Source organism: Antrostomus carolinensis, unplaced genomic scaffold (genome assembly GCF_000700745.2).
Source record: "Antrostomus carolinensis isolate BGI_N321 unplaced genomic scaffold, ASM70074v2 scaffold20943, whole genome shotgun sequence".
In the NCBI taxonomy this organism is placed as follows: Eukaryota; Metazoa; Chordata; class Aves; order Caprimulgiformes; family Caprimulgidae; genus Antrostomus; species Antrostomus carolinensis.
In genome coordinates, this window is record NW_010306127.1 from 5,120 (window position 1) to 28,949 (window position 23,830).

General features: G+C 52.2%; 1 protein-coding gene across 1 annotated transcript; it reads left to right on the forward strand.

The window, feature by feature from the left end:
• Positions 1 to 398: 398 nt before the first annotated feature.
• LOC104522669 (aryl hydrocarbon receptor-like) lies at positions 399 to 23,562 on the forward strand (the record flags this gene model as incomplete). The annotated part of the gene is made up of 6 exons (XM_010165027.1): positions 399 to 586; positions 16,000 to 16,112; positions 20,729 to 20,818; positions 22,530 to 22,676; positions 23,145 to 23,252; positions 23,372 to 23,562. Coding segments are annotated over 6 exons (837 nt in total), but the record flags the coding sequence as incomplete, so codon positions are not given.
• Between the last annotated feature and the right edge of the window lie 268 nt (positions 23,563 to 23,830).

Below are 23,830 nucleotides of genomic sequence, written 5' to 3' on the forward strand. Positions count from 1 at the left end.
GAGCAGAGTGTGGGTGGAAAATTCTAACCAGACCTCCAAGAGATGCTCTGATGGCTGGTAGGTCCCTTTCCTTGCCAGGGCTCAGTGATGGGATCAAGGCTGTAGTATCCAGCTGACCTGTCTCAGGCTGCACATTAAGGTGCCCATCTCAGGTTCACCCCACATTCCAGCTGGAGAAGATCGTGCCTGGGGCTGCACAGGGTGACCAGCTGCAATGGCCATGTCTCCTCCAGCCATTGCCATGTGGGTTTGCTGGAGCTTGTTCTTGCTGCTCCATGGCCTTACCTTGGCTACCTGATGTTTTACTGTTGTTGTGGCTGCACTAAAGTCAACTCTGGGTTTGGAAAGACCCTGTCAGACAGTCTCAGTTTGGTTAAACTCTCCTTTGCCTCTTCCAGCCCCAAACCACCACCCCCTGAGGGTGTGAAGTCCAACCCCTCCAAGAGGCATAGAGACAGACTCAACCAGGAGCTGAACAAGCTGACCAGCCTCCTGCCCTTCCCCGAAGATGTGCGCACCAGGCTCGATAAACTCTCCATCCTCCGCCTGGCTGTTGGATACCTGAAGGTGAAGAGCTACTTGATGGGTGAGTGTCCATGTTGCAAGGGGTGAAACAGTTCCTGGGGTCAATCCCCACCATTGTGTGGCTCACATCCCACCCGGAGCCATGTTTGGGATGGAGACTTGTGTCTCCTGAAGGTAGAATGATGATGAGTTGTATCAGCCCCTTGTTTGTTAATATAGAATCATTGAGGTTGGAAAAGACCTCAAAGATCATCATGTCCAACCATGTATCAGTGTTGGATCTTTAGCTGAGGTACTGACCTGAAAATGTCCTGGAAAACTGAGAAGGACAATGCCATGTCTCCAGAAATGTGGAGGAGTTGGCAGTGGTTGTTGAGAGGTGCTGTGCTCCTGGGACATCTACCCTTCAGGCCTTTTGCTGTCATGGTTTTATCCAAAAATCTACTGACAGGTTTTATCCATGTCCCCTCTGGAAGGAGTCTCCTTCATTTTTGGATGCTGCACACCCAAATCTAATGCTCTTCAGTCAGTTATGGGTGCTTGGTGTCTTGAAAAAAACAACATCCTTGGGAAAGTGAGAGCACCTAGGTGGTCTTGGAAACTGAGTTGTGGAGGTGAAGAACAGGTAGGCGAGCAATTCAGGAAAGGCTGAGGGAGGTCAGGGGCAGTGCAGGGAGCAGAGGACCTTGGCCCCATCACTTTTGGAGGGAGTGGCTGACAGAGAAATGACACTGTAGGTGGAGAGGAGGCAATGGGCACAAACTGGGACACCAGGAGTTCCAGACAAGCTGAAGGAAAAACTTCTTTCCTGTGAGGGTGCCAGAGCCCTGGGACAGGCTGCCCAGAGAGGGTGTGGAGTCTCCTTCTCTGGAGATGTTCAAACCCACCTGGACACTTTCCTGTGCAACCTGGTGTAGGGACCCTGCTTTGGCAGGGGGGTTGGACTGGATGATCTCCTGAGGTCCCTTCCAGCCCCCACCAGTCTGTGATTCTGTGAGAGGAGCAGCTTAGGTGCCTGCCCAGCAGCTGAGACCTCTTGCAAAGTTCCTCCATCTCCTTGTTAGCAGCCATGTCACCCCTCCTTTATGTCCAAAACACCTCCTGTGTCCCTCTCTCACCAACCCATGGTCAAGGGACCAATATGTAAAACAGCGTGTGACTTGCTGAACAGCCATGGGTCCCCCATCTAATTAGTTTATAATTAAATTTAAACAATCCCCAGGATCTGTGGGCTGCTGTGTGTCTCCTGGGCAGGCAGAGGTAGGAGGTGTTGCACAAGGCTGCTCTGTTTGGTGAGGATGGCAGGTTGGACAAGGCTGCTCCTAAGGCCTTTGATCAGTTTGGCATCTCATCAGCTTATTTTTCTCCTCTGTCTTCCTTGGAGGGGTGAAGATCTCCTACGTTGGTGGTTTACTGCTGCACTTGCCACCCTGGCCCTGCTGGGCTCAGCTGTGGTGGGTCTAATGGACTTCTCTAATGAGTGTTTCTATGAGATTGAGGATGATGCCTCATAACCAGAGATCCCAGTTCATGTTTGCAGGATGGAGGGTTGAGCTGATGAGCCTGGAAAACCCATCTCCTCGTGTTTGCCTCTCTGCAGCCCTGCCACCGCAGAGATAACACCAGTACAGGGCAGCAGTTCAATGGGACTCAATGGGTTGTGTCTGGACTCTGCTGCCTCTTTTTTTTTTGCTTCTGCTCTTGTCACCAGGGAGTTTTTGGTGTGTTTCTGCCCTCATGTGTGTGTGTAGCTCCCATCCTCCCTCATGTGTGTGTAGCTCCCATCCTCCTGCTCACAGGTCACAGCTGTGATCACCCCTTTGATGTATCTGAGATAATTACTGCTGGTGGAAATACTTGTGCTGAGGGCTCCAGGGTTATTCTGCAGACCTTGGGTTTGAGGAGCAGGGAACCTTTGTACGTGCTGCACATCACCTGATGTGGTGCTGCCTTCATGAGCAAGAGAAATGCTGCCAAGAGGAGGCCAGCCCAGCCACCCTGGCTGCACAGACCTGCTGGCTGCCCTCTCACCCCAGCCATAGTCCAGGGAAGTCCTGTTCTGATGTACTCATGCCATACCCTGCTGAGGAGCTTCTCCCACGTCACACAGAATCCCAGACTGGCCTGGATTGGAAAAGCCCTTTAAGCTCATAAAGTCCAATAATAACCCCGACACTGATCAGTCCCCGACTAACCCATGTCCCTCAGCACTGTGTCTACACCACTCTTCAATCCCTCCAGGGATGGGGTCTCCACCACTGCCCTGGGCAACCCCTTCCAATGCCTCAGAACCCTTGCAGCAAAGAAATTCTTCCTCACATCCCATCTCAACTGCCCTGGCCACAACTGGAGCCCATTTCCTCTTGTCCTGTCCCTTGTTCCTTGGTTGAACAGACCCACCCCCACCTCTCTCCACCCTCCTCCAAGGGACTTGCACAGAGCCACAAGGTCTCCCCTCAGCCTCCTTTTCTCCAGGCTCAACACCCCCAGTTCCCTCAGCCACAAGGGAACTCAGCACACTTGTGCTCCAGACCCTTCCCCAGCTCCGTTCCCTTCTCTGGACACGCTCCAGCACCTCCATGTCCTTCTTGGACTCAGGGGCCCAACACTGAACCCAGCACTCCAGCTGCAGCCTCACCAGTGCCCAGTGCAGGGGGAAGAGAACTTCCCTGGTCCTACTGGCCACACTGGTGCTGATCCAGGCCAGGATGCCCTTGGCCTTCCTGGGCACACTGGCCAGGAGTTGCAGATGGTTCAGCTTCTACTCCTGAAGCTGTAGCTCACACAGGAGGCTGCAATGGTGGAATCTCTCTGACCAGAGCTGGTTTCTCAGGTGGGACCCAAAGCACCTCCCTCTTGCTCCTTCAACTCCCATCCTTGGGGCAGTGTTGGAGCATCACCATAGCGTGGTGCCTCTGCAAAGGACTCAAGGGTGGCTGGTGGACCACCCAGTGTGGCTGTGAGAGTGATGGACCCTCATTCTTCTGGAGGTGCTGGGTGTTTGGCCCCAGATGCTGGCCTGATCTCTCCTGTAGTGTCAGCTGTTCCCCCCAGCTCATCTTTCCAAGCATCACAGGCTGCTGAGCCTGTGCCGGTACCAGCTACTGTATTGGGGTCAGAAAGGCTGTGTCCCAGGAGGTCGTTCCTTGGAGCAGGACCCCAAAGGACATGATGGGGGTGTGAAGAGGCACCTTGGTGCAGAGGGAAGGTGTCTTGTGCTGGCTGCCTGTGCACAAGAAGAAGGGTGGTTGCTACATGCACAGCGTTGGGTGCAGTTTGAGTGCTGTTGGGCTCCTCAAAGGCGAGGTAGGACTGAGCGTGCACCTTGCCAGGTGAAGCCTGACAGTCTGCCAGGGCTTCCTTTCATAACCTGCTTAGGAAAGTGGTTGTTTCAACATCACGGAGCAGTGCTTGAGGGCTGGGGTGGCTCCTGCAGCTGGGGGAGGCAGGGATTGGCGTGTGTGTGGTGTGGCGTGGAGAGGGGTCAGGATGTATGGACAGGGGCATGTTTCATCTCCAGTGCCTTGGGTTTCAATGGGTGATGGACCCTGGTGAAGGCAGAACACATGGAGGGCAGGAAGCCATCTGCACCTCTAGGGGCTCCTATTGTGTCTTCTCCTCCCCTGGACTGAATAAACTTGGCTCCTTTAGCTTTTGCTTCATGCTCCTGGAGAGTCCCTTGGGGCTCTCCCAGGTCCCTCTCCAGCTGGGGATGCTGGTCCCCAGGAGGGGACCCCTATGCCAAGTCCTCCAGCTGAGACCTCTGAGCAGGAGCAGTTCCCCTTGGATGCTCTCAGCATGTGCTTCCCAGTGTGAGAGCTGCTTTGGAAAAGCCATCATCATGGAACAGGTTCATGTTTGGTGGCAGCCTTGCCCCTCCTTGGAGACCTTCTGCCAGGCCAATTACTCCCATCTGGCCGCTGTGCCTGTCATTTCTGACTCACTCCTCTTGCTTTGCCCACGTCTGCCCTGAAGTTCATCTTGTTTGACTTCAGATCATCCCACCGATTCATCAAGGTCGACCTTGGTTCGAGCTCTACCTCATGAAGCCCCAATGTCATCTGCAAGGCGGGGCAGCGTGCTGGTGGTGGATCACATCAGGCGTTTCGGGGGGAGGTGGTGACAGCCCCTGTGTCACGCTTTCTGGTTCAGTTTTGCTGTTGTCTGCTTGCTGCTTCATGCAAGCTCCTCTCCTGCATGAATGGTCACCTGGTGAACATCCCTGTCCTCTGCTGCCTCAGTCTTTCTCCACCAGCAGCTGAAGCCCATCACCTTCTCTCCAGGCAGCTTTAGTTGGTGCCATATTGATAAAAAGTTCATTTTTTCAAGCATTTCTGTAGAGTCTGGACACTTGTCCTTTCTCCCAGGCAAAGAGTTCATAGAGGTTATGTGGAGCCAAAGCACGTGGTTATAACCCAACTGGTGGGGAGGTGGATGCTGGTGGGTGACCCTGGACATCCAACCTGCCTGGGCTGGGTCACAGGTTAAAACTAAAAATCCCATGTACTGCTAGAGATGGTTCTTGCAAGAAATGCAGCATGTGCCAAAAAGGCCACCTGAGGCTCTGCCTCCTCTTGGCTTCGTGTCTTTGGAGAAGACATTCAAGTCTTTTGGGGCAGGAGATAGGCTGATTGTTTGTGAAAGGCAGGAGGAATTAGCTGCTGCCCAGCATTTGGTGTCCTTCTGGTAGTTCTTCTTCCTTGCTTCGTCATGTCTCCTGTGCAGCCTACCCTGTGACAGTGCTCCTGGGGAGCAGGGAGAAGCCAAACTGGCTTGGGCTTTTTGTTGCTGCTGGTGGGTTTCTTGGCTTCTTTTTTTCTAAAAAAAAAATTGAGTTCAAATGTTTGGGGCAAGATTGATAAGAGATGAGAGATGGACAATGCTTCTTCTGAACTTCTGAACCTCTGGTTCTCGCCAACTTATCTGCATGAGCTGGTGTTTCCTCCCTGCTGCCCCTGATACAGCTTTTACTGGTTTGGAAACTACCTCAGGAAGACTCTACAGAGGTGATAGGTCTTCAGCTGGTTTCTTCTTGGGGGTGGTGGTTGTGGAAAAGTCCACACACCTTCCTCTCTAGATGGAGAGGGTTAAACTGTCCTGCAAGAGTGTGCAACACCCACTTGAGTTACCAGTGAACCTTCACTGGTGTTTGGGCTGGGTTGGACTGGCCAAGCTTTGTGCTGGTGTCCAGAAGCTCACTTTGGCCATGCCAGGGTTGTGTGTGGGCTGAGCTTGTCTGACTGCAGCCCTTGGGCAAAGGTGTTGAGTTATCCCATTTTGACCTGCTGCAAGGCCACCTGAAGTAGGAAAACCAGCAGATAGGCTTCCCTGGACAGCTTCAGACACCTGTGTAGGATCTGCATGAGGGTTTTGTTGATAACTTCCCAGGAACTTCAGGTTTTTCTGGAGCTCTCCCCTCTGACGGGGCTGCAGTAACCAGCAGGCTCATAAAAATGCACATGGCACCTGTGACAGTGGCCCAGGTCAACACAAATCATCTGATGCCATGAACAAGCAGCAGCTGGTGGAGAAGCATCCATTTTAGAAATACAAGACCTCCTCTAAGCAGGCCAGAAATGGTGCCAGCTTCTGTGGATGGACTGAAAGCTCAGTAGGGATGGTTAATGTTTTCTGACAAGCTCTACAGATCTTTTGCTGATCTTATGCTGGTTTTAGGGTTGACTACTCCTTATGGAAAAAATGCCCAATTCCTGGTGTTTCCACCAGTTTGCATCTCAGCCCAAGCATGGCCCTCACTCTGAGGGAACCAGCCCCCAGCTCCTGGTTTGCATGTTGGGTTCAGAGCTGGGCTTGCACAGATTTTTGTGCGTACTGTCAACGTTTGCACAGTAACTCCTGTGAGGTTGCTTTATCTGGTGGACAAAGCAAACAGGATTCATGAGGGGTTCATGTTAAAAGCCTGGTGACCTTGAGGTGAATTTTGCAGCATCACAGAACTGAACTGGTTGTCCTTCAGGAAACCACGCTCTGGGTTGGTCTCTAAGTCTGTCTGCAGGCTTGGCTTTACACCCAGCATCCAAACTCTGCTTTCAGAAAGGAAGTTGCAAGTGGGCTCAGGGTGATGCCCCGAGAGAACAGAGCGAAAGCCAGAGAGAGCAAGAGAGGAAGAGCCCCTCATGGATCTCCTGCCCATGGGGGACAGGAGATGGAACAGCCCCTTGGCAGAGCCCAATGCCCATGGAGCTGATCCACTGCAATGTTCCTCATCCCTTAGACCTTGCACTTGCAGACCAGCAAAACACAAAGTCCTTTGACTTCCAGCAGCAACTGAAAACATCGGTGTGTTCTCAGTGTTCTTCTCCTAACCAATCCCAGCTGAACCCAAACCCCAGCGCTGTTCCAGCTGCTGAACAGAACCAGCTCTGGCCCAGCTCACACCAGGACACCCATCAACAAACTCAAAGCAGAAAAGGAATCAGTGGCCAAACTCTCCACCAAGTTTGCTCCTAAAGCTCAGGCTTTCTTGTTCCTGCCTGGCATGAAACAATGTCCCCTCCTGGATATCCCTGTGTTACTCTTCCAAAACATTTTTAGCTCACCATCACCTTCCTCAGGGTGTGTGGAAGAGCTGGTCAGTGGGCACAGCAAGGGCGATGGCCAAGGCCACAAGACCATGGGTCAGCAGCAGATGCACAGAAGTTTCTGCATCCTCCCCTCTCCCTCCTGGGGAGGATCATGGTTATCATGATTTATGCTTGAGGTCTTCAGTTGGATCAGCAGGATCACAGCTGGAAACTCACAAGGATTTGATTTTTGAAAGTTGAAAGAAAGTGCTTTTGGGATTTGAACCTGGTTCTGGAGCATGAGGCTGTTTTGAAAGCAGGAGATGCTGTTGCAAGGTAGTGACTCACTGGAGCATTTTCAATCTACTTTGTTCTCTCTCTTCTGTCCGTGCTTTAACAAAAAAAAAACCAACCAGAAAAACTTGTAGTCTGCTGGAAATGAGAAGCTTCAGGCATTGAGAGGAAAGCTCTCAAAGCTCCAAAGCTCCTTTGGGGTGTACAAACATCTGCTGTAACTTGTCTGTCCCCTGGTGCAAGCGCTGCAGATGCTGCAGGGCTCTCTCCTACCTGTTGTCACACTCCTCCCTGGGCAAATAAAAAAGGAAACCAAAAAAAAAAACCACAAAGGGAATTTGGCGTGTGAGTTTGGAGTTGGGTGTTCAGGGAAGTCATCTGGATTGGCCATGCTTGTCAACTCCTCCACTGCTCCTTTCCCCTGGGGTTGGGTGGGACTGGACTTTGAGATCGGTTGCTAAAACCTCAGCGTATTTTAGCCAAACTCTTCTACAGGATGAAGGTCGGCAGGATTGGTCTCCTCGCTCTCCTAGGAGCAGCGTGGTGGTCGCATAAACCGCTGCTGGTGAAGCTGAAGGCAGGGCTGTCTCCAGCTTGGCATATGGCAGATGTGTGTCTCAAGCCATGGTGGCCCTCAGGTGACGTGTGCCAAGTGCCAGCAGGGTAGTGGTGGTTGTGTCCCCTGGGTCTGACTCTTCCCCATAGTCAGGAGGAGGAAGAGACCCAGGAGTCCAGATTTCCTCTTCCTTTTCTTTGCAGCACACCCTTGTCACCAGGTTGTGGCTGGTACACACCTAGGGGAACAACTTGCCCTGTGCCATTGGTTGTACCTCAGATGGGGACCTGCAGTAACTGAGCAATCCTGGGTTCACTCTTCTCCTGAATAAGATGAAGCACCTCCATGCTCCCAGGGTCAGAGCCTGCTTTGAGCATCAGGAAAGTTTCAATCTTGCCCAAGGTTATATGGGTAAAACATGGCATGGTGGAGGTTCTGCTGGGCAGAGAAGGACCTGGGGGCGTTGATGGATAGCTGGCTGAACATGAGCCAGCAGAGAGCCCAGGTGGCCAAGAAGGCCAGTGGCATCCTGGCCTGGATCAGCACCAGTGTGGCCAGTAGGACCAGGGAAGTTCTCTTCCCCCTGCACTGGGCACTGGTGAGGCCGCAGCTGGAGTGCTGGGTTCAGTGTTGGGCCCCTGAGTCCAAGAAGGACATGGAGGTGCTGGAGCGTGTCCAGAGAAGGGAACGGAGCTGGGGAAGGGTCTGGAGCACAAGTGTGCTGAGTTCCCTTGTGGCTGAGGGAACTGGGGGGGTTGAGCCTGGAGAAAAGGAGGCTGAGGGGAGACCTTGTGGCTCTGTGCAAGTCCCTTGGAGGAGGGTGGAGAGAGGTGGGGGGGGGTCTGTTCAACCAAGGAGCAAGGGACAGGACAAGAGGAAATGGGCTCCAGTTGTGGCCAGGGCAGTTGAGATGGGATGTGAGGAAGAATTTCTTTGCTGAAAGGGTTCTGAGGCATTGGAAGGGGTTGCCCAGGGCAGTGGTGGAGTCCCCATCCCTGGAGGGATTGAAGAGTGGTGTAGACACAGTGCTGAGGGACATGGGATAGTCGGGGACTTGTCAGTGTTGGGTTCATGGTTGGACTCGATGAGCTTAAAGGGCTTTTCCAATTGAGGCCATTCTGGGATTCAGGGCTTATCCTCTTCCAAGGTTTGCTCATCAGATCCAGCCTTTGAGTGCTGGTAGCTCCCAATGACAACTCTGGTGCTATCAAAACCGGCCTCAAAGGTTTTGTCACTTGTATAAGAAATGGCTGAACCTCATCACCAGCCCTGCACTGAGCTTCTCCTCTGCAAACCCATTTACAGTGGTTGCTACTTGGACCTATGTCTGATGGTCTCCCAGATACATCTGGAGTGACTTTGCTGATCTCTGTCTCTTTGAGAGTAAGTGCTCAAGGAGAAAATCTTGTCTCCATTGGCAGTGCTGCTGGCTGCTGTGATGCTCTGTCTGGTGCGATGGGAGCTCCTCTTGCTGCACCCAGTGGGATCTCATGAAAGCTTGGATGGTTTTGTTTAGTGTTGAGTGGCTTGGAAAACCTCCAGCTAGCTGGAGATCTGTGCTGGGGTTCAGTTCCTAGGGTTGGCCTAACAAAAGAAGCAGATGTGTTGGGTTGCAGATGTGGCTCTGCCAAGGATGGAGAGCAGCAAGAAAATGGGGCTTAAAATGCTCTGCCAGGTGGAGAGGATGAGCTTAGGGAATGTGCTGCCATGCCCTCTTCCTAGATCAACATCACCCAGGTGGTGACCTGAGAGGACCAGGGGAAGACCCTCTCCTGGTACATGCCCATGCTCTGGAGGTTGGCAAAGCTGGACATGACTAACAGCTCATAACAAGTGGGGTAGCTCCTTGTAACCCACCAGCCCACACCCCACCCAGTGTCAGTCTGGGGCAGGAGATGCCATTTCCCACACATCTGTTTTTGAGAACGTGTGGTCCACACATGTGTCCTTGTTCTATTTCATCTCCTGCCAAAACTCCAGCATCTCCCTGCTGAGGAAAGGCTGAGGGAGCTGGGGCTCTTTAGCTTGGAGAAGAGGAGACTGAGGGGTCACCTCATTAATGTTTATAAATATGTAAAGGGCGAATGTCAGGAGGATGGAGCCAGGCTCTTCTCAGTGATGCCCAATGGTAGGACAAGGGGCAATGGGTGTGAGCTGGAACACAGGAGGTTCTGCTTCAACTTGAGAAGGAACTTCTTTCCAGTGAGGGTGACAGAGCCCTGGGACAGGCTGCCCAGGGAGGGTGTGGAGTCTCCATCTCTGGAGACATTCAAGACCCGCCTGGACACCTTCCTGTGTGATCTCATTGAGGTTCCTGCTCTGGCAGGGGGATTGGACTGGATGATCTTTTGAGGTCCCTTCCAATCCCCAACATCCTGTGATTCTGTAACTCCACCAAACACCCAGTCTGGGCTGGTGCCCAGTATAAGGGAGGGCAGGATGGTGTCCTGCAGAGGCTGTGACCCAGGTGACACGTGGCAAGCCTGTCTCCTTTGCAGGCTTCACTCTGCACCTTGCGACCTAGAGGAGACCTGGAGGTATGCCTACAAGGTTACTGGGCATTTTGGCTTGGTGGAGAGAAGCAGTTAAGGCTGCAGGTAGGAGCTGCCCAGGTGGGACCAGCTTCAGGAGCTGTTCTTCATGCTGGTGCACCAAGAGGAGGCAGGTCACAGCTGACATTTATATATGTGGATGTATTTGTGGACTATGCCCATGTTGTGGTTGCAACATCTTTAGGATGAACCTAGGGGTCTTCCATGATGCAGCCTTTCCCCTGAGCACCTAGGGCTCTCCAGACAGGCATGATTGCATCTTCTGCTCAGTCTGTGATGAGCAAGAGCATATCTGTGCCAGGTCCAAGTGGTCCTGGCTGCCACCTTTCAGCCACGATGACAACCTCTTAGCTCCACAGCAAGGCCTAGACCTGCCGTTTGCAAGCAAGCATTTGAGCTCCAGCAGAGATGGATCCCATGAGGATGTGCTGGGTGGCATGGTCCTGCCACCACAGGACCTGGACTCCTGGTGGGTCTCCATTCACCTGCCCATGGAAGAGTGCAGGATGAATCCTCCCAGGTCTGTGGTTCCCACCAGCAGTCTCAGACATTCACCGTCCCTGCACTGGTGCAGTTGGGAAGGTTGGGTCCAAGATCCCCATCTGGCATCTGTGCCAGGAACTGCTCATGCTCCTGGGAAATCCACTCTGGCTGATCTTGCTTGAGCAGGGGCTTGGTCTAGGAGATCTCACCAGGTCCCTTCCCACCTCTGCTGCTGTGCAGTGCTCTGGCAGCAGCTCTCACCAGGTAATCTCACTGCAGTCAGCAGCAAATTAGCTTTGTTTTTTTTTTTCTTTTCTTTAAAAATTAATTTCCATGTTGTTTGCTGTTACCATGGGCCAGAGCTGCAGGGGTCTGGACCTGGGGTCACTGATGCAGTGGAAGAAGTCAAGCTGAAATCCCTCCCTGAGCAAGATCCTGCAAGAACCATGTGGGAATGTTTGGAACAGCAGCAGGTTGGAGAGGTTGGCGTGGGCTTTGGGGCTGCCAGCGCTCCCCTGGGCACTTCTCTGCTCCTCAGGAAAACACCAGGTGACTTCTTCTAAGAGGTTTATAATCCGTGGTTTTGGTGGTTGCTTGTTTGCCTTGGATGGCCTGAGCCTGCTCTACTTGGCACGGTGCCTTTGTGGAACAGCTGAGACAAAGCTGGCTGCTATTTTGACAAGATTTGGGATTGAGGCCAAGAGGAAAAAGGTTGTGTGTGAAGCCATGGTGTTGCTGGAAGAACTGGGAGCTCCTGGTATCTTCTTCTGGCATCTCTGGAGTCTGTTTAAAGAGAAATGCTTCCCATGGGTGAAGTCTGTCATCTCCCACCCATCTCAGTCCATGAGAGCAGAACTGACTGTGGGATTTTCACAGCATCACACACTGGTGGGGTTGGAAGGGACCTCAGGAAATCATCCAGTCCAACCCCCCTGACAAAGCAGGTTACCTACACCAGGTGGCACAGGAAAGTGTCCAGGTGGGTTTGGAACATCTCCAGAGATGGAGACTCCACCCCCTCTCTGGGCAGCCTGTCCCAGGGCTCAAGGATTTTTTTTTTACCAATAATTTTTTATTTGTGTGACCAAACCATGCTGGGGGTGAGGGGGGTGTCAGCTTCCCTGGCTGCATCACTGTGTTTAATTTGTGAATGTGATGAGCAAAAAGTGAAGAGATGAGATTGCTTTGCTCCTTTTTCTTTCTTTCTCATCCTTGAGGTCTTTCCTTCACACTGCAGAGCTTGGAAACCTCCTTGCAGAGGCAAGAAAGCCAACCCAAAGGGATGCTCTTGAGGATGTACAGGACACATCCTGAGTCATTAGTGCTGAAAATGTTACTGATCCTGGCTGACATCTCCCCTGGCTTCCTTTAGAGTGAAAGCCTTCCAGTCTTTGGAGATCACACCAGCAGCAGGAGGTCTCCTCCAGTGCTTTGGCTGGTGTATGGGTTCAGGACAAAGCCAGGTTTCCTCATCCTGTCTTAAACCAATAGCTTCTATCCCAGCACTTTGAAAGTAGAAATGATCACCAGGTGGCTTCAGCAAATGCTTGGGCTTTGTCTAGGAACCACAGATGACTTTTGTCCTGGTCTTTTTAATTTTATATTAATTCCCATTAATTCTCCAAGGTGCACAGCAGGACACCGAAGGAGCTGGGCACAACAATGTCCTTCTACGTGTGGTTATTTCTTTTACTGTGAGCATGTTATAGCTGGTGTATAAACATGGGAGTGCTGGTGGGTGACCGGTTGACCATGAGCCAACAATGTGTCCTTGTGGCCAAGAAGGCCAATGGCCTCCTGGGATGCATTAGGAAGAGTGTGACCAGTAGGTCAAGGAAAGTTCTCCTCTCTTTCTACTCTGCCCTGGTGAGGCTGCATCTGCTGGTGGATACTGGGAGAGAGCTGGAGACCGTGTGCTCTCATTACATTCATCCTCTCAAAATGTTCTCTGCCCTTTTGGAGCTTTGCTTTGGAAGAACTTGGTCTCTTTGTGACTTTCCCTGCCAGCTTGCCTCATCTCAATGCTTTAGAGAGGAGTCAGCCCTTCAAAAGAAATCAGATTGCAAAAAAAAAAAAAAAAGAGAGAATCGATGTTTCATTTTGAAACTATTTGACTCCATCACGTGCAAATTGAAGCCATACCCGTGGTCCAGATGGGCTTTGGATGTTTTTCCTTGGGGATCGCTTGGCAATCGTGTGAGGAGGCTTTTCACTTGGCCACTGCCTCAAACCTGCCTTTTGAAGCTCCTGGGGACATGCCTTTCCTTGACTGATGAGCCAGCTGAGCACAGTGACTGCTTCCCTGGTGTTGAACCTCATCTTTCCCAACATTTCCCAGAGGTCTCAGTCTCTGCAGAAGATATAGCTGCTGCCTGAGCATCTCCAAGGAGCACTCAAGGTTTGGGGGAGGTTGGAGCAGCCCAGTTCCATCAGCAGTAGAGATCAAAGTGAATTCTGCTTTAAAGGGGTTCAGAGCATCCTCTCTACTTCTATTTAGGGGAAGAGGAGGGGCAGGCGCTGATCTCTTCTCTCTGGCCACCAACCAATGCCAGGAGCAGAGGGAATGGCAGGAAGATGTGGCAGGGGAGGGTGAGGTTGGCCATGAGGAAAAGGTTCTTCAGGCACCCAGAGGGTGGTGGAGCACTGGAACAGGCTCCCCAGGGAGGTGCTGATGGCACCAAGCCTGACAAGATTGCAGCAGCATTTGGCCAAGGCCCTGAGGGACATGGTGTGAATGTTGGGCTTGTCCTGTGCAGGGACAGGAGTTGGACTCCAGCATCCTTGTGGGTCCCTTCCAACTCACAACATGCTGTGCTTCTGTGATTTAAACCTGTGTGACTGGAACATTGTGGCTCCTCTGTGTCCCTTTGCACCAGGGGAGCTTTAGATTGGATATGAGGAAAAATTTCTTCACCGAGCACTGGAAGGGGCTGCCCAGGGAGGTGGTGGAGTCCCCTTCCCTGGTGGGATTTAACAGACGCGCAGACGAGGTGCTCAGGGACATGGGTTAGAGGTGGGATTGGCAGGGTTGGGTTTATGGTTGGACTTGGTGATCTTAAAGGTCTTTTCCAACCACTGTGATTCTACACCTTAGGTAAGATCTTCAGCTAATGATCTTTAACCATGTGCCTGGTTGCTGACAGCCTGCATGGGTGGGTGCTCGTTGTCACTCAGGCTCCACAGGTACATAGATCTGAGTGAACTCAGTGCTACTGGGGGGAAAAACAAAACAAACCAAAAAACCTTTCAAAGCTTTCAATGATGAGGTGAGACCTTCTACCATGGAGAAAATTAAATCTGTGGTCAGACTTGGGATGTTTTGGGGTTTTTCCTTGTTTTCTACCACTCCCTCAAATTAGGAAGACTTTTTCCCTTTGGATCCAGGAGAAACTCATGCCTCAGATGGGGCAGGAGGTGATGCTCTGCCAAGGTGACTGCACACAGAGCACATGAGCCTTGCCCAACCTCGGGATGCTGTGGGAGATCGTGGTGGTGGCAGAGCTGGGGCAGTTCTTACACAGGGGCTGCTTTGAGGTTTTTCTGCAGGTTTTTTGGTTAAGTTGGCAAAAAAAACCCCCAGCCTTGAAAATTGTCCTTTGGTTGGAAGCTGAGTTTGAACTGAGTGTTTCCAGGATAATTCCCCAGCAGATGAAGTTCTGCACTGGGGATGTCCCCGGGAGCTGCTGTCCTCCTTCCTGTTCCCTCAACAACCTGTGATGCTCAAGATCCTGCAACTAGGGCAGGAGGTTTCACATCAGCTGCACCCACACGGGTGTTACCTTGAAGGCATCTAGTGAGGAAGCATGAGGCAGCAAGGGAATCAGCCCGGGGAGGTCATGGCAGTGAGTCGTGGGAGCAAGGAGCTGCTCAGGTGTCTCACCAGGAGCACCATGGCCACCAACCCTCTGATCTGCTTCTGTGCAGCCAAAGGGAGGAGGGAGAAAAAAAATAAGAGTGCTTTGATGGCATCTCAGATGCCTTGGGAAGGTTTGTCCCTGTCTTTTCTCAGCCCTGAAGGGTAAGAAAGCAGATGTTATGGCAATGGGGTGACTTGAAGCCAACTCTAGCTTTACCAGCCTCTAACCTGAAGACTTCTTGCTGTGTTGGGTGGTGTTTCGTAGCCTGGGCAGCCCAAAAACACTCACCTCCCCTCTGTCTTTTGTATCTCTGCCTCTAACCTTGGCAGAAGCGAGGTTTTCCAGAAATGGGACCAAGGAGGGGAACTAATCTCATGGAGGAAGCATTGGGCAGGTTGGGGATGGCTCTGTAAAGGGTCTGTGCTCCAGCTCCTGCTAGTCTCATCTTCTGAGCTCGGTCCACGTGCATTTGGTAGCGTGGTGCAGCCAGGCATGAGCAGCACTGGGGTGGGGAGGAGGAGGAAGAGGCTCCTGGCTTGTCCCTTTATAGTGGTTTCCCTTGGCTAGCACTGGGCCGGCACTGGGCTGGCAGCCAAACCCAGCTGCTCGCTCACTGCCAGGTGAGAGGGGAGAGAATTGGGGGGCAAGGGGAAGGAGACTCGTAGAGGGAGAGAAGAACAATTTAACTATGGAAATAAAATAAAACTTAAAATAATAATGATATTGAAATAGTAATGATAATAATAATAGTAATAATGAGTGACCCCCAGTGCCATTGCTCACCACCCACTGACCCAGCCCAGCCCGTTCCCAGAGAACGATCCCGCAGGAGCCACAATCCCGACCCGAAACCGCAATCCCGGGAGAGCCAGAGCCCGAGCCAAAGCCAGAGAGAGCAAGAGAGGAAGAGCCCCTCATGGATCTCCTGCCCATGGGGGACAGGAGATGGAACAGCCCCTTGGCAGAGCCCAATGCCCATGGAGCTGATCCATGGCAATATTCCTCGTGCCCTTAAATCCAGCAAAACACAAAGTCCTTTGAGTGACAACTGAAAACATCGGTGTGTTCTCAGTGTTCTTCTCCTAACCAATCCCAGCTGAACCCAAACCCCAGCGCTGTTCCAGCTGCTGAACAGAACCAGCTCTGGCCCAGCTCACACCAGGACACCTTTCCATGTTAATTTCTTGCCCTCTCGCTCGCACCTACAGCTGCAGATGTTGGTGACTGTGTGCTGGATCAGCCCAGAGCTCCAGGAGGGAACGGACAGATGGACCCACAGGTTGACAAGGAGCTGTTTCCTGAGGGGGAACTGCTGCTCCAGGTACGGTGCCATCACTCAGTCACGTGGGATTGTCCCTTGGCTCCCGTTGTCTGGCTGCTCCCTGTCTGTTGAGCCCTGCAGCAGCTGTGGGGCATGGGGTCCCATCTGTGGAGCAAGAGGAGACCCTGCCTTGCCAGGAGCTGCTTCCCTGTGATTGCTGCAGGCCCTTGGGACAGGGACCAGTGACACTGCCTGGCTGGGGTGGGTCCCCATCCCCACCATTCCCTCCTCCCCTGCACCGCAGTTTGCTGCCCCTTTGGTTGTGCTGCAGCAGCTCTGTTGGGGCTGTACCATAAACTGCAGCTGTGAACAGAGCAGGGCTCAGGGTGGTGGGCTGTGACCTTCTGGTGAAGGCATCAAGTGATGTCTGTGTCTGTAGCTGCAGGAGTTAGCTGTCACCAAGCACAAAGCTGGTGTTTTTCCTTGGGACTCACTCTAGCTTACGGACCCAACGTGCACAAACTCATCCATCCCTCCCAAGAGGTATCATCCAGCAGTGTAGGGATTGATCCTTGATGAGTCTCCAGGGTGGTGGGTTCCTTGTAGTCTAGTAAATGCCAAGAGGAGAATGGTGATAGCTGCAGGATAACGCATCCTCCAGGAACTGTTTGCACCACCTGAGGTGTTACACGAGTAAAAAGTTCAGTTTATAAGTTGTGTGGAAGGGAAAAGAAGAGAAGATGGATCTTGGAAGACAGTGGTGGACAAGATCTGGACAGTGAGAGCTTTGCTTTGTAGAAAGGCCAGTGTGTGTCTAAGGAAATAGTTCTCAATGAACTTCAGAGAACAAGGAGCTGGTGAATCAGCTGGCCAGAATGCTGTTGGTTTGGGCTGCGATCTCTAAATGTAAGCTGGAAGGAAATGGGATGGAAAGGTCACATGGAAAGGCTGGTTAATGACTAAACATCTAGGCACATCAAATTAGAACATGCTGCTCCGTGGGGCTGCAGGGCAACTCTGGGAAGACCCTTAATCTTTCCATGGCTGCGTTCCTGATGTCACCTGTGTCTGTGCTTTCTGGGCCTTCAGTCCTCTTTTCCCTTCTTCCACCTCCCCAAACACCAGCACGCAGATGTTTGGTTCTCCTTAAAGTCTGAGTTTGGTGCCTTCAACCCTGCTCCTGCACAACCTTACACCATTTCTGATGGGCAGGCAGGTGGGTGTGAGCAGAGCCCCAGCAGAAACCCCCATGGAGGATTTTGCTGATGTGGTGACTCCTGGAAGCCCAGTGTGACTTTTGGTGATGAAACTTGGACCACATGAAGTCTCCCATGTGGGCTTCACTCCCAGAAGGAGTCTCAGCTCTCTGCAAGTGTGATAGTCATGGAGGAAGAGCTGGAATCACACGATAGCCAGAAGGGAGCCCATAGTTGCCCCAGTCCCATGATGGAATTGCTCCCAAGTGCTCTCCAGAGGTTTGAGCTGGGCCATGTGATGGCAATTTGTTGAGCCACCAGAGCATTGGCAGCTGTGGCTGATTGAAGGCATCTGGAAAGCTTATGAGGTGTTAATGTGACAGAAATCCCCCAGCTGAGCTGCCTGGTGTTCTGTGTTTGGTTTTTTTTCCCCACCCCCCCCCCCCAGAACATTTTAATCAGATTCTGTAATTTGCAGAAAACTCTGACTCAAGGCCCCTTGGGGGGCTGCAGCAGACAAAGGAAAGCGATGGGTCTTGCTGCAAGATGGATCTGTAGAGCATCAGGCAACGTGCTCAATCCAGCAGCCTTTCCAAAAATCCAAGTTACTAAAAACCACCAGCCCGTGCGAGCCTGGGAGCGTGGCTGTAAATGGGCAAATTCATAGAATCCCAGACTGATCTGGGTTGGAAGGGACCTTAAAGCTCATCCAGTCCCAACCCCCCTGCCAGCAGCAGGGACCCCTTCCACTAGACCAGGTTGCTCAAAGCCTCATCCAACCTGGCCTTCAACACTTCCAGGGAGGGGGCATCTACAACTTCCTTGGGCAACCTGTTCCAGTGTCTCACCACTCTCACAGTGAAGAACTTCTTCCTAATATCTCATCTAAACCTCCCCTCTTTCAGTTTAAACCCATTTCCCCTTGTTCTGTCACTCCCTGCCCTTGGCCAAAGTCCCTCCCCAGCTTTCTTGTAGCCCCTTCAGGTACTGGGAGGCCACTAGAAGATCTCCCCGGAGCCTTCTCTTCTCCAGGCTGAACAGCCCCAACTCATGCCTGTCAAATTCATGAGTTGTGTCACCGGATTGCTCCTGCCTCCCCTTTGCTTGGGGGCAGAGGGTGAGCAGAACCAAAGGAGCAGCTTGGGTAGCTGGACCCATCTCTCCAGCCTGGTCTCAAGCAAAGGACACATCCCCATGGTCCTGCTTAGGGGCAGCTCAGCGTGGCCGGGTCGGACAGCGAGGGCAGAGTCTGTATGTGTGACAGGTCCTGGCCTGATGCTTGTGAGACCTGCTGAGATTTCTGCCACATCTTGATTAATCCCAAACTTCCACTTTTCCTAATTTCTCTCCTTTTTTTGTCACTAATAAATGAGTAGGAGTGAGGCAGGGATCACTGTCTAGCACAGACTCCCCTGGATCTTCATCTTGCTTCTTTTCCTGGGTATTCACTTGATGGATGAGCTCTGCTCCCTCCCCCCAGCCATGATCTCCCAGAATTTTTGGAATAGTTTCTCTAACTTGGCATGACTATTGTCTTTTTCAAGCAAGGAGCAACCAGTTGAGTCTGGCTTTAGCTGCAGGCTACCTGTGTGTCGTTATAGAGTGTAAGTCAACCTGTGGGTCCATCTATCCATTCCCTCCTGGGGCTCTGGCAGATGGTATGAGCACAAAGATATATATATTTTTTTAATAGAGATTTGGTGTTTTTTTGGTGTTTAAAACCTTATCTTCTGTCATCTAGAACGTTGACAAGAGGAGAGTAGTTTTCCCTGTACGGTGTGTCATAGTGGCAGTTGAACAGCAGGACATATTTGAGGGGTAATAGGGTTTGTTCCTGACAAACATCTCAATGAGGCCTCCTGAGATGTTTGTCAGGAGCAAGAGCAAAATCAGGTGAGAAGAGGTTGTGGTTCTGTGTAACGGGAGACAGATGAGAACAGGATGCTGTTGCCTCCTTGAAGATGTGTCAAGCAATCTGCACGCCTATATGGACCAGGGTGTGCCACGCCAGGCGTCACAGATGGGATGTCAGGGCCTTCACAAATCTGGGACCTCAGTTTCCAGATTTTTCCACCTCTTTTGCTTTCAAGGTGGGTGTTGGTTTTAGATGCATTCCCATCTTTGAATGACAGCAGCAACTGAATTTGGTCTTACATCGTGTACTTCGTGATGAGTTGATCATGCACCTTTGGAGCTGAGAGCAAGAGTCTGAGGGACAGTGATGTCCCCGTAGTCCTCAGGTGCTAAAGATTAAAAGGCAGGTTTTGGGGAGGAATTCTGGGAATGAGGCATAGAGAATCATAAAATCACAGAATCATGTTGTGAGTTGGAGCCACCAGGATGATGGAGTCCAACTCCTGTCCCTGCACAGGACAAGCCCAACATTCACACCATGTCCCTCAGGGCCTTGGCCAAATGCTGCTGCAATCTTGTCAGGCTTGGTGCCATCAGCACCTCCCTGGGGAGCCTGTTCCAGTGCTCCACCACCCTCTGGGTGCCTGAAGAACCTTTTCCTCATGGCCAACCTCACCCTCCCCTGCCACATCTTCCTGCCATGTCCTCTGCTCCTGGCATTCGTTGGTGGCCAGAGAGAAGAGATCAGCGCCTGCCCCTCCTCTGCCCCTTGGGAGGAAGTTCTAGACCCCCAGGAGATCTCCTCTCAGTCTCCTCTTCTCCAGGCTCAACAAACCAAGCACCTTCAGCCTCTCCTCACACCCTTCCCCTCTAAACCCTTCCCCAATGTTGTGTCCCTTCTCTGGACACTCTCCAGCAGCTTTAAAAATGCAGCAACAGGCTTGTGTAACCCTCTAACTGTACAACTGAGGGTGAAGAGCAGGGCCCAAAGTGTCTTTGGCACTCGTCCTTAAAGTGAAAGAGTGGACAAGTGTGTCAGATCAGTGACTGAGTGAAGCTTGGTTACCATCTCTGAAGGCTTCATTGTGTTTGAACTGAAGCTTGGCTTCTCCTGCAGTCACCAAGCTCCTGCAGGGCTCAAGGGATTTCTTCCCTCTGTACTGCCTGCTGTGCTTGTTGTTGAAGCTTGTTGAGGTTCAAAAGCAGGTTTGTCAGAGGAGATCAGGTCTGCCAGCAGAAGAGCTCCAGAAGAGCATAGCTATACACAACTGGTGCACCTGGAGAGGAGGTGACTAACCCCAGGTGCTCCCAAAACTTCTCCTGTCCTGGTCTGTCCTGATGCAGGAGATGGTGAGAGGACTTCAACAGTGGGTCTAGAAAAGCTGGTCAGTCCACCTCTGATCATTGCTCGTGCTAACAGTGAGGAGCCCCTCCCCAGCTCACCAAGGTTGAAAGCCTCATGCACGTGGTCACAAGGTGCTTTCCTCTCCTTTTTTGTGTGTTCTTCATTGACAAAGAAGGTCCCTTCCCATCCGTAAATGCTGAAGAAACACCTGGAGAAGTTGATCTTTCAGCAGCTGGGTTGGAGCTAGGGAGAGTAACTCTGGGCTCAACTTATGCTTGCAGGCACTCAATGGATTTGTCATCGCCGTGACCGGAGATGGCTACATCTTCTACATCTCCCCTACCGTGCAGGACTACCTGGGCTTTCATCAGGTGGGTTCCACTTTTTTCCTGACTGTCAGCAGACGGGTGCAGGGCAGACCTGGGAAGGAGGTGCTGATAGCCATGGCAGAACTTTCTTTTCTTCTCCCATCCCATCCCTTGGGTCGTTTTTTGATGTACTTTTTCAAATGAGTCACGTTCCTCGGGGGCTATGAAAGCCAACGAGCGTGCTTGTGGCTTTAGTAGAAACAGATGGAAGCGGAGCAGGGGCAGAAGATGTCATTCCTTTGTGTGTAAGAGGGGTGTGAGGCTTGTCTTGTGTCATGCTGTTGGGCACATAGGTCCTCACTTACAGAGGGCTGAGGGTATCTCGTTGGTGAGCAGGGCCAGTGCCCTGATGTACCGTGAGTTACACGGGATGCCAAGGAAAAGCAGGTCTCTCCCCACATCCACCCTGTTACCTCCAATTCCCCTGAGGTCTAGCTCCTTTGGCCAAAGGAATGAGTCAACAGGAGGACCATGAGGCTGCCAAACCTATTTTGTTGCATGGGTTCCTGGTTGCACCTGCAGAGATGGATGTGTCTTCTCCTTTGTCCTCTCTTTGCACCATTTCCCAGCTCACTGCAGAAGGATCCTCATGAGCTGATGCCCCAAATCAAAACAGCTGTCAGAGGCAGGGAGTGATCTTCCCAAAATACCTACGTGTCTGGTTGAGCAGGAGGCTCTGCTCTGGCATGTTTTTGAAGGCAGGGACATGGCATTTGGTGACCTGAGCTGCCCATGGGCTTGGCAGGGTCATTGTTGACCACCACAACACGCAGGACCAGGATGGGAAAGGCTGGTCCAAGACATGGCCTTAGAAGAAGGCCTAGAAGGGCCATGGCTATGTTGAGATGCAGGTGGTGTGAGGACTTGCTGGTGTTTCTGCTGTGTGGCCAACCTTTCAGCGTGTCTGGTTTTCCTGGTGGCCTGCTGAAGGAAGATAGTTTGCACTGGGATGGGTTTGGAGTAAAAAAAACAACAACAAAACTTACAAAAACATATTTTAAAACAGTAAAATTGCTGTTGCAGACCAGCAGTTTGTACCCCACAAACAAATTCTCCTCTGACAAGCCTCAGCCTTCCTGACTCTTTGTCTGGATTTGGTCCTGAGAAGATACCAGAAGTTAAGGTGTGCCATGGTAATGCTGCTCCTGTGGTGTTCACCCCACGGATGAGGAGCAAAGCTTCCCATAGAGCAGGAGCTCCCGTGGCAGGGGAGGGAGCTGGAGTTTCAGCATTTCCCATGAATTATGGTTAAGGATCAGGAGCCAAAACCAGTGTGGAACATCTGTGGAAAGGTTGGATGACACCAGGAGAACCTCAACCTTGCTGGTGTGAGCAAAGGGATGGAAAGCTCTGCTTCGCTGTGGCTGGGGGACACTGGGGAAATGGGTGATGTTGACAGTCCTGAGCAGCCAGGGTTCCTTGGGCATGGCCATTTCCATTGCTTCTTGAAACCCCAAAGCCATTCCCATGATTTCCCCAGGCAGACCCACTCTCTGCTCCCTTCTCCTCCTTCCTGAGCCACCCTCCCTACAAGCAGGCAGTTCCTGATCCTTGTTCTCCACGCTGCACACAAAGCTGGTTGTGTTCTCCTGTTTCTTCACCATCACTGCACTTTGAGTTGCCCACGAAGGAAAGGCTCCTGCCATGTCCTTCTCCAGACACCTCTGCCAGGCTGGGCAGGAGTTGACCTTCCTCTCCCCTTGTGTCATTCCAGTCAGATCTCATCTACCAGAGCGTGTATGAGCTGATCCACGCAGATGACAGAGCTGCCTTCCGCCACCAGCTGCACAGGATCCCGGTGTCTGGCAGCACCCAGCACGCTGCTGATGGTGAGTACTGGGATAGTCCTCAGCAGGGACCCATGGGGACCAGCCAGGCACCTCTGCATGGCCACCCAGTGCTGCAAAACCCTCCTGGTGGCATTTAGAGCCACCAAGCACAACCCTGTGCTGAGGAGCATCCTATAGCCAAGGCCCGCAGGGACATGGTGTGAATGTTGGGATTGTCCTGTGCAGTGACAGGAGTTGGACTCCATCATCCTTGTGGGTCCAACTCACAACGTGATGCTGTGATTTTATGATTCAGAATGATTTCAGTGTGGGTGGCTTGTTGCCTTGCTCTCGGCTGGGAGGCAAGCTGAGCTTGTGGGGACCAGTAGCTACGGTGAAATGGTAATTTCCCATGGCAAGGTCTTACCCCTTTTTTGAAGATCATGGGTTCACTTCAGCAGCAACCTCTCCACCAGGAGCAGGTCTGCAAGTCCATGAGTTCAAGGTGCACAGCTTGGAAAGCTTCATTTTCCCTTTGGTTTCCAGCCCTTCCCAGTGACCTGCTGGCTGGATGTGGCACCAGGTCCAGCCCTGGGAAGCCCTCCTTCGTGGAGAGAAGCTTCACCTGCCGCTTCCGCTGCTTGCTGGATAACTGCTCGGGATTTCTGGTAACATAACCCCACACCAGGACACTCCTCCAGCCCTGGCATGTCCCATAGAGCTGGGATCACAGCTGGTTCCCATCACCCTGTTTGCTTCACACCCACGTGTTTTAATCCCCTCTAAGGCCTTGAATTTCTACGGACGCTTGAAGTTCCTTCTTGGGCAGCAGCAGAAGGGATCGGACAGGTCCCCACTTGCCCTCTTCGCCATCGCAACTCCCCGCCAGCCACTCTCCATCCTGGAGCTTCAGACCAAGACGCTGATTTTCCAGACAAAGCACAAACTGGACTTCACTCCCGTGGCCTGTGATTCCTGGTAGGACACCTCACACCTTCCCTGTGGCAAAAACTGGGGCTGCAGGTGCTGGACAGAAAGCCAAGAGCCCACAGGAACAGGACACTCCTGACCCAGCTCCCCTGGCAAGTGGTCTGATGCTTTTGTCCTTCCACTGCTGGGCATTTCTGCAGCCCCCCAGTAATGTGGGGAGCAGATTAACTGGGTGCCAGCGTTTCTTGGCTCCCATGTTTTAGTCCAGCAAACACAGCGTGGGGATTTTGTGCTGGTGTCACTGGGCAGCACTGGG